The sequence below is a fragment of the Ammospiza nelsoni genome, chromosome 19, assembly GCF_027579445.1.
Source record: "Ammospiza nelsoni isolate bAmmNel1 chromosome 19, bAmmNel1.pri, whole genome shotgun sequence".
NCBI lineage: Eukaryota > Metazoa > Chordata > Aves > Passeriformes > Passerellidae > Ammospiza > Ammospiza nelsoni.
In genome coordinates, this window is record NC_080651.1 from 7,780,718 (window position 1) to 7,790,761 (window position 10,044).

Sequence of the window (10,044 nt, forward strand, 5' to 3'; positions counted from 1 at the left end):
TATAAATTTCCAAGGTTTTCTGTGTGATGAGGAGGTCTAGAGCTTCACACACACACTAGCAATTACAGCAGCATCCTTTTTAAGTGAAGGCTGCTTTTCTTAATCCCAAATGTCATTTGGAGTTAGGATAAAAATGTTATTTGGTGAGCCTTAGTTCATGTGAGGTGCCAATGCTCCATCTGGGTGTTTCAGTGGGAGCTGAGTGGATTCTGCTTCTGACTTTAATAGGAGAAGAATCAGAACTGTTTGTTATGGCTGTTTCTTAAAAGGGAAACTTACTGCTTATTGAAAAAGCGGATATGAAAAGCACAAACTTGTTCTTTTCCTGCCAAGAAACCATACAGATTATGTCACTGCATTTATTTAAATCTGGTTTCCATTATGTCGTTTTTGTGCTTTCCCCCCACCCGCGTCTGGTTCTCAGACAGGACTGGGCTGCAAATCTATGGAATAGCTCAGATCGATCTAAAATACATAATACAGGGTAATATATGCTTTTATTTGTATATTATTAATATACACCTGCCAGTTATTGATCTGAGGTAGCCCTTCAAGCAGTTTTGCAGGTTCTTATTTTTAATGAAGCTATGCAATCATTAATTTTTTTAATTCCTTCTGCTTGCACTCCTGGAGGTCAGAGTTTGGACCCTTCCTGCAGATCTGCAGATGCCACAGCTATTTTGTTGTTCCCAGATTCCCGACAAAGAGACACACAGACACGGTCCTGGCTTGTTTACAGGGCAACCAGTTAGTCCTCCTATTTTAACACACTTCAATATAAAGGGATCATTTTTTGGATGTGCTCGATTCCATCACTGAAAGCAGCCAGTAACAGGATCAAAAATCTGTTTGCGAGTGTGTGAAACGGGAAGTGCACATCAAGTAGGAATTTAAAAAATCGTGAGAAATGAAGCATCTTCGCCGTTTAAGGGGCTAAACCTCGTTTCATGTGCAGAACTGCCAAATATGCGGGGTTATTTTTATTTTACTCCACCAAGCAGCACAATTATAGAGAGAAAGGGTGCCAGGCCCTGAGGCGGGGAAGGGGGGTATCATGGCGGCCGCCTACAATTCCCAGCATGCACCGCGTGACCGACACGGAGAGTGTTAACAGCGTGCATGGGCGGACTACAGCTCCCGGAATGCTCCGCGCGGGGCAAATGGCGCAGTGGTAGGGTTGCGTGAGGTGGACTACAAGTCCCAGGATGCACTGCGCGGAGAAACAGAAGTTTCTCCTACGGCCTACGGCATCCATGTCTAGGACTACAACTCCCAGTATGCCCCTCGGTCCCATTGACGGCGCACTTTTTTTCCCGCGCAGGCGCAGAGCGGGATCGATGCTGTGAGGAGGAGGAGGAGGAGGCGGAGGAGGCGGCGATGGCGCTCAACAAGAACCACTCGGAGGGCGGCGGCGTCATCGTTAACAACAGCGAGAAGTGAGGTGCTATCCCCTTCTCCCCTCCTCCGGCCTCGGCAGCCGGGGGATAGCGGCGAGTTGCCTTCTCCCCCCGCCCTCCTCCTGCCTTCCCCCTCAGGGGGAGCGGCTGTGTGGGTCATGGGGGGGCGTGCTGAGGGGGCGAAGCGGGTAAAGGGGCTGGTTTAACCCTCTCGGTGCCGGCGGTGCTCGTCCTCCCCTCATCTCCCTCCGGCTTAGGGGCTGTACATATCCTCCTGCCCCAGGGCCTGTGAGGGGAGCTGTGCTGGGCTTCAGCCGCGGGCCTTGCCCCCCTTACACCGCTTCCCTCAGCGCCAGCCTGTCCCCCAGCCTGCTGCTGGCAATGGCTGCTGTCCCCAGGGCTCAGCAAGGGCTGGCAGCGCTCAGCTCCCGCCAGGTGATCCGGGCTGGCCCCAGCCCCGTCCCCTCGGGCAGGCTGCACCTGCCTGGTGCCTCAGCCGTGCTTTGCCGGGCTCCCGGAGCGCAGCCCTCCCTGTCTGTGTGTGCGGGAGGGAGAGCAGCCTTGGAAAAGGTGCTGGGCGATAACCATGGAAACGGGCAGCCCGCACAGAGCCGCCTCTGTGTGCATGGCACAGGGCTGGCCGCGCCCGCCGGCTGCCAGCGGGGTTCTGACGTGGCAGTCATCTGCTCTGGGGACAAAGGAGTGCTTCATCCTCCTGCGCTTCTTTCCACGGGGCCGCTTAAACACTGTGGAGGAATTGTGGGCCCGACTTCCACTGGCGATGTGGCTTTTCTTAGAAGGCTTTAGTAAGATCAGCTCTGGTAGTTAAATTTGCATTCCCTGAGAGGATGGGAGCTGAAGGTGTTGCTGTTCCCAGCTGCCAGCTCCCTGTCCCTGGGCTGACCCAGCCTGAGCAGGGCTGGTCCCACTGCCCTTCCCCAGCTGTTCCTGGAGGGACAGGTGTTTATGACTGAGGGTGGAAACACGTCAGCTGCCAAAGATAGAGGTGGTGGAGATTTCTGCAGCTTTAGGGATTAGAGTCCCTAATGTGGATGCTGTAATGTCAGTACAAGTTACCTGCTGTGTCCAAAGGTTTTAATCAGGTCAGTTTGTAAATGAGAATTAAGGAATCAGTGCAGGCAGCACGAGTTAATGAAATCTTGTGGCGGGGAAGGGGAGTTCCTCTGGATCACATTTTTGTGTCAGAGGTGCTGGAGCTGTGGTGAGACCTTCAACAGCTGTGTTGCATAAGCCAGCCTGAGCAGTTTCTTCTCCTGCAGTCCTTCCTCTGTCATGTCACTTGTGGACAACTGAATTAGGGAACTGAGCCAGCAGAAATGCAGAACATTTTAAAACAAAACCAAAAAAAGGTCTTGAGATTTTGATCAGCTCAATTGCCTGGGTTTGCTGCCTGGTTGTGCAGACAGCCGCAGCAGCTGTGTCAGCACACTGGGAAGGGAACAAGCAGCCAGGGCTACTTCAGTTGCTGCTGCCAACAACAACAACAAAAAAAATGCAAACCAGAACTGATTCTGTCTGCTCAGCATCTCCATCAGTGCTGAGGTTACAGGTGGTTTTGGTAGGTCAGTAAACTTCTGTGCATGCTGCATTCCGCCCTGAGCTGTACCTGCTGTCTCCTGTGTCACTGTTTGCAGTGTTCTGATGACCTATGACCATGTAGAAATCACCTTCAGTGACCTGGAGCCAGTGCCAGAGGCCTTCAAGGGCACCAAGAAGGGGAGTGTGTTCCTGACTCCCTATCGGGTGAGTGTGAAAGCTTTATCTTCTCTGAGGAGATAACAGCCCTGGAGCCTGAATTTAAATGTCCTCAGTGTATGAAAGTCAGGATAATCCACTCCTGCCTGAAGTGTGGCTCATCCTCTCCCTCTGGGAAGCATTATGAATTCATGGCATATCCCATCTATTTGTCAACAGATAATAAATCTGATTAGTTCTTGTGCAGGCAGCTGTTCAGTCCATCAGGCATCTTCAAACTGGAAATTAGCAGTGGTCTGGAAATGCAGAATGCAACAGCACAGCTACTAAATCAGAGCAGTGTGGAGCAGCAGGTTCTGTGGGAGCTGGGAGGAGCATTATCTGAGCCTTCCTGGAAGGCTTTAGTACCCTGAGGATTTGGTTTACCCCTGGAGCTTTTGGCTTGTGGAGCTGGTGATGTGGGAGGGAGTTTCAGTCCATGGAGAATTCTGTTCAGACAATAAATCAGGGCTGTGGTTCCTGTTTGTTTTGACTAGCTCTTGTAATGTTATTTTCTTTCAGGTTATCTTTGTGTCCAAGGGGAAGGATGCTATGCAGTCCTTTGTGATGCCCTTTTATTTGCTGAAGGATTGTGAGATCAAGCAGCCAGTGTTTGGAGCAAATTACATCAAGGGCACAGTGAAGGCAGAGGCAGGAGGTGGGTATCACACAGGGGGGCTCTGGGTCTCAGTTCAGCTGCTCAGTTCACAGCAAGATCCTGGCTAACCAAACCTTGAAACTCTCCAGATGGGTTTTCACACTCCTGTGAAAATGTTTTTCATTCACTGGCAACTAAAACATTCCCCTTCCCAGCCCCCTGTTCAGCTGCAATGAGCAGATGTGCTCTGCAACCCATCTCATTCCTGCCCCTGCAAAAGAGAAACTTCAAACAAGTGATCTCAGCAAAAGAACACCACAGTGGAGTCAGCAGGAGTGAAGGTGTCACTTTGCTTTGGTCACTTGGGATGTCCTGTCCCACCTGCATCCAGATTCTCCTGTGCCAAAGCTCAGATCCTCTCTGGCTCTGTTTGGGTTCAGGTGCAGACCCCCAGAGCTCTCTCCATTGTGTCCTGTGCAGTTCAAGGACAGCTGTGGTACATCCTGGCAGGGAAAATGGCACTTGGAAGGGAATGGATTGTCTTGAAATCAGGGAATTTAAGGAGCTGTTTCACATTAAACTCAATGAGAAGGATGTGGCAGACATTTTCAAGTTCAGCAAACTTTCATCCTCAGCTTGGTTCAGTGTAGCAGCTGTGGCACAGAAATCTCAGCACAGGCTGTAAGAGCCTTGCATGGGAGCTGAGTAGGACCTATCTAGCATTAATGACCAGCTAAACAGTGTGAAAGGCAAAAGGATTTAGCTAAATCTTTGTTAATTTTCCCCAGAGGCCATCCCTTTTAATGATGATGTTGTCTTAACAGCCATGAGAGTCTGGTTTAGCTTAAAAGGCTCTTTAATCTGCTTGTTTCTGTTTCAGCACAGCTTCTGCTTTGATGCTTTCCTGGGACTCTGGACTGTGCATGTTTTTCTTTTTTTATACTGTAATGTGAGATGTCACTAATTTATTTGTTTTCTAATTTTTATTTATCCTGACTTGAAATATCTTCCATGGGCTCTAATGGGTTTATGTGGACCATGTTTTTCATTAAGCTCTTTGCTTTGCTGGGCACTCAGACTCCCAAACTAATTTGGAGCTGACACTTAGGTGTAGTTGCAGAGGCTTTTTAGGCAACAGGATTAACAAAATCCCTGTCTTCTGCACTAATCTTATCCAAAGCAAGAGCAAATCCAGCACTCCTGACAGCTTGGCCTGTGACAGCTGCTGTGGCAATAGTCACAACTCCAGAAAGCTTTTGAAGCTCTCTGTTTCTGCTTCAGGTGTCTCTTGACCTGACAATACCCCAGTGTGAATTTTTCTGATGATCCCATAATTCTGCCACTTCCTCTGCTTTTTTTTTTTTTTTTTTTAGTTTGGAATCTTGGGATTAACTCTTTTATACACAGAGCATCTGTGGATGCAGCATGTAACCTAAATAGCATGGGAATGGCTTCTCCTTGCTCCTTAGTGCTGTCTTTCCTCCCTCAGGTGGCTGGGAAGGATCTGCCACGTTCAAGATGACCTTTTCAGCTGGGGGTGCAATTGAATTTGGGCAGAGGATGCTGCAGGTGGCATCACAAGGTATGCAAGCCTGGGGGTGTTTGCCACAGTTCTGTGCTTTCAGGAGCCCTTGCCTGAAGCTTGCTTTAAGAAATACTTTTCTAACATCCAGCAAGCAGCAGATTTGTGGGGATGTCACTTATTTTTCTGATAAGGAGTTGTTGACCTGCATTTGAGGCTGGCTTGATGTTCTGATGAGGTTTTGTCTTTGCTTTCCCAGTGTCCAGAGGTGAAATACCCAGTGGAGCTTATGGCTATTCCTACATGCCAAATGGATCCTATGCTTTTGCACCACCTGCAGCTAATGGGGGCTATCCATACCCACCTCCTCCTCCAGGTAAGCCTGGCAGCTGAGGCTGGGGGTTACTCCAGTGAGTAAGAGTTAAAATAGGTAAAAAAGGCAAGAAAAACAGATTTTACACAGTGTTTTAGTGATGACTTGTGTAGCTTTTGTTCCTGAGTTGAATTATGTTTGCCTTGGCTTCTTTTGGTTGACAACTCCACCCAGAGCTAAGTCTCTTGCTGTGTGATCTCCTGTCCTGGCAGACTTTTACCCTGGTCCCCCTGCAGCAGATGGGAGCATGGGCTACATGCAGCTGCCACCCCCACCCTACCCAGGGCCCATGGAGCCCCCCCCTGTCAGTGGCCCAGACCTGCCCTCCACTCCTGCAGGTAAGGAACTCACAACAGCTTTGTTAGGAATGAAACAGAATTTCTTTCTTGTCTTTTGGGGAACTTTGAAGCTCCACTTAGAAGTTGAAATTTGTTTAGAAAAGGGATTAAGGAGCTCCCCTAATATCCAGCCTTGTATATCCAGCTCAGTCTGGAGTCCAGCCTGATTCTCTCCAGGGCAGACACCATTAGTGGGCATTTTACATATAAATTTATTTTTCTTTTGACAGAAAAATACAGTTTGTGATTCTCCTGTGGTGGTAATCTTGCCCTAATGATGAATACAAGGAAACTGATGGTGAAATGTGTTTGTGGTCCATTTTGGCTCACAACTGTGGCTTGGGTGATATTTGCTTCCCCTTCCCCTGTTTCATTCTTAATGTGATTATTTTTGCTGAAACAATATGGAACAGGGGAAGAGATGATGGAAAGGAGCTGAGGAAATATCAGCCTCATTTTTCACTCATTGGGGATTTATTAAAGTGAAAAAAGAGCTATTGTGGTTGGGCACAGCCATAGATCTCTTGCAGATAAGAATATTTGTTTAGATAAGAATTAACTTTTCTCTTCAGTTTGAATAAACAACCATTCATCTTTGAACTATTATTTGGAAAGTGGCACTGCTCCAGAGGCTTGTACAAGATTTTTGTTTTCTGCAGAAATGCAGGATCTGGATTATGCTCATAAATTACCATACACTAATCCCCTGAGCTGCTCTAAATTTGTGCTGATTTTTGTTTTGCCTGTTGATTTCACTCCCAGGAAGGATGGTGTGTTCACTCCTGTTTGTAAAGGGTATTGTCTGTATTTAGGCAAGGCAGCAGCAAGCATTTATTTATGGCTGACATGCAAGTCCCAGGTGACATTTCCAAACTCACTCTTCCTCTGTTTCACTGGGAATTGGCAGTTTTGTGGTGACTGGAAGAGAGAATGCTCAATTGTATTTTTTTGGAGCTGTTCTGCAACATGAGCACTGGTCATAGGCTGCTCTGTTAGTAACTCTTGATGGCCAGGAGTTCTTGTTTTACTGTCAGAATTCTCTGTGTGTCCCTAACCTGTCACTTCTGTCCCTGTGCCAGCTGAAGCCAAGGCTGCTGAAGCTGCTGCCAGTGCTTACTACAGCCCAGGCAACCCCCACAATGTCTACATGCCCACGGTGAGTCCCTGCTGCTCTGGGCCTGCAGGGGGTGTGTCTGGCACATTCTCCCTCAGTGGCACAGCAGAGTTGGTGTGGATTGATGTGGCAATGTTCCTCACTTGGGGTCACCAAATGTGGTGCTGTTCACAGAGGTCCCAGGTCACAGAGGTCCCCATGAGGAGAGAGATGAGAATCTTGACTCCGTGTTTCAGAAGGCTGATTTATTATTTTATGATATATATTATATTCAAAGAAAATGATATATTAAAACTATACTAAAAGAACAGAAGAAAGGATTTCTTCAGAAGCCTTGCAAGGAATAGAAAGGAAAAATGATAATAAAATCCTGTGACTGACCAGAGAGTCAGAGACAGCTGGACTGTGGTTGGCCATTAAATAAAAACAACTACATGAGACCAATCAAAGATGCATCTGTTGTATTCCAAAGCAGCAGATAATTACTGTTTTTCTTTTCCTCTGAGGCGTCTCAGCTTCTCAGGACAAAAATCCTGGCAAAGGGATGTTTTTTCAGAAAATATCATGGCCACAGTCTTGGGTTTTTGGGGGCTTTGAGTTCAGTATTTTATTCTTAGCCATGCACTGATGTCCTTTTGTCATCTTTATTGCAGGACCAGCCACCTCCTCCTCCATACTTCCCACCAGAGGACAAGAAAAACCAATAAGCTGACACAGACCTTCTCCACAACCCATTGCTTTCCTTTTTTCCATTTTGGCAGAATTCTGGGGCACAGTCCATAGCACTGAGGAGCAGAACCTTCCCCCAAGGCACACTGCTTTCAGGGGCTCTAGGAGTAGGTCTGTGCAGAGCAAGGGGAGGGATTTTGGCAGCCTGGCTCACCTGTGGAGCTCTGAGGATTTGCTGTCCTGCAGCATTCCCTCCTCCCTGGGCACAGCATTGCTACACCTGGAGGTTCTCTCCATCTCTGCTTCCCTTTGCTCTGTTTCTTTTTGATACTTAAGAGTCAGCATCTGCTCTAAACTGCTAATTAACATGATCATGACATAGAAACAAAGCTCTCGGGGGTGGGAGGTGTCTTGTATTTACCTTAGTGTGCATCCAAGAGCACCTCTGGACACAGGGATGCCTCTGGTTATTCTTTTTAATCCAGAGTGTCACATCCAACTCCAGCCTTTGGGATCTCAAAGGAGGTACACACCTATGACACTTTTCAGACATATATTCAACTTTCTTCTGTTTCTTTTTTTTAAATCTAAGTCATTCCTGACAATCATAGTAAATAATCTGTAGCCCTTTAGATTTCCCTGCTGCTCGCCATGTATGACAATGCTGACCAATTTCCCTTCCCTGCTCTTCACAGGGTTCTCCAGTAGCATCTGACCACTTCAGATCCCTAGGAACACTCATATTTCTGCAGTCTCTATTTTCCAGTTAGATATGTGAGTTCACTAAGTCCTGAACATTCTCCTCATAGTCTATAATGCACTTTTGTTTTTCCTTTGTTGTAACACAAGTTACATTTCTTGGCCAGTGAAGCATCTTCCTGCTGTGATTTACCTGGTGAATTCACAGCCAAGGGCAGAAAGCAGTTGCTTTACTTGTGCCCTGGAAGCACTTGAGAGAATATGCAAAACCTTGGAATGAGCTGTAAGGTACAGAGTGTTGTTTATTGCTGTTTGTGTTCCTGCTCCAGCTGTGAATTCCCACTCACCCAAACGTGGACTCCTCATTGATTCCTTGGTCTCATTAGCAACAATCCAGTGCAGAACCTGTGCAGGACTGATCAGAATCTGGGCTGTGGAACTTCTGCATTGTCCAAAGCTGTGACAAGTGACACTGCAGTGACTTCTGACAGCTGAGAGAGAAAATCCTTCCCAGCCAAGTGTGGCAGAAGCTCCTGTGCTGTGGAAATGCTGAGACTTGCTGCATGCAGCCTGCTCGGAGAGAAGCAAGGTCCACCTCTTGTTTTGTTTTTCTTTAACTGATTGATGAAATTGCTGCTGTTTGTGCACTGACTTTTCTAGAATTGCTACTGCGGTGATGTAAAGAAATTGTTATTTTAAAAAATATTTATTTTGAAAGCATTTGATTAATATATTAATGTGAAATGACTTCTGAATGCAGATTTGTTTTGCCAAGACTGTGAAGTAAAGAGAAATCAGCTCAAAACTTGGGGTGTTTGTGTGTGTGTGAGTGGGCAAACTTCTGCTAGCTTTAGATGCAGAGAGGAGGAATTGGAAACAAAACCACTTGGATTTTATATTTTATTATTAGAAGCAAAATGACTTGGCTTTTCACTGGTGACATCAGTTGCTTGATTTCTCTTGGGTGACTTTGTGAATGAAAATAAGATGTTAAAATGTTTCAGCAAACTCCCATTTCACAGTTCCTCTTGGAAGCTGACAGCAGCTGCTTTACCCAGGTGTGTCACCCAAGTTATTTTTCCAGACAAGTTGTCCTCATAAAAGTTACAACCTGTTTACTATTTTGCTTTGCAAGAACTAGCTGAGCACTGCAGCATAATTAATGCCTCTAAAATATGTCTGTAATTAGAAGCAATCCACAATTTTATTCTTTTTTTCCCTCTAAGTGTGCTGAGGTGCCTGGGTGGCTGTACCCAGTGAGGCTGGAGCTGTTTCAGGTGTGCTCCCCCTGTGCTCCTGTCCCTGGAGAAGCTGGAGCTGTGCTCCTGTCCCTGGAGAAGCTGGAGCTGTGCTGCTGTCCCTGGAGAAGCTGGAGCTGTGCTCCTGTACAGGGGAAAGCTGGAGCTGTGCTCCTGTCCATGGAAACACTGGGAGCTGTGCTCCTGTCCCTGGATGCTCCTGTCCCAGGAAAAGCTGGGAGCTGTGCTCCTGTCCCTGCAAAAGCTGGAGCTGTGCTCCTGTCCCTGGAAAAGCAGGAACTGTGCTCCTGTCCCTGGATGCTCCTGTCCCTGGAAAAGCA

The 10,044-nt window shown here is 47.2% G+C and overlaps 1 protein-coding gene across 2 annotated transcripts; it reads left to right on the forward strand.

Annotated features, from left to right (window-relative positions):
- Window positions 1-1,333: 1,333 nt before the first annotated feature.
- WBP2 (WW domain binding protein 2) lies at window positions 1,334-9,270 on the forward strand. Of its 2 annotated transcripts, none has more exons than XM_059485758.1 (8): window positions 1,334-1,436; window positions 3,053-3,161; window positions 3,675-3,810; window positions 5,240-5,332; window positions 5,532-5,648; window positions 5,858-5,983; window positions 7,063-7,139; window positions 7,751-9,270. In XM_059485758.1, the coding sequence occupies exons 1-8, from the start codon at window positions 1,378-1,380 to the stop codon at window positions 7,802-7,804; spliced, it is 771 nt and encodes a 256-aa protein (XP_059341741.1). In that variant the 5' UTR covers window positions 1,334-1,377; the 3' UTR covers window positions 7,805-9,270. The 2 variants fall into 2 exon arrangements, with proteins under 2 accessions (XP_059341741.1, XP_059341743.1); XM_059485760.1 differs by having other exon boundaries at window positions 1,349-1,441.
- The last annotated feature ends 774 nt before the right edge of the window (window positions 9,271-10,044 follow it).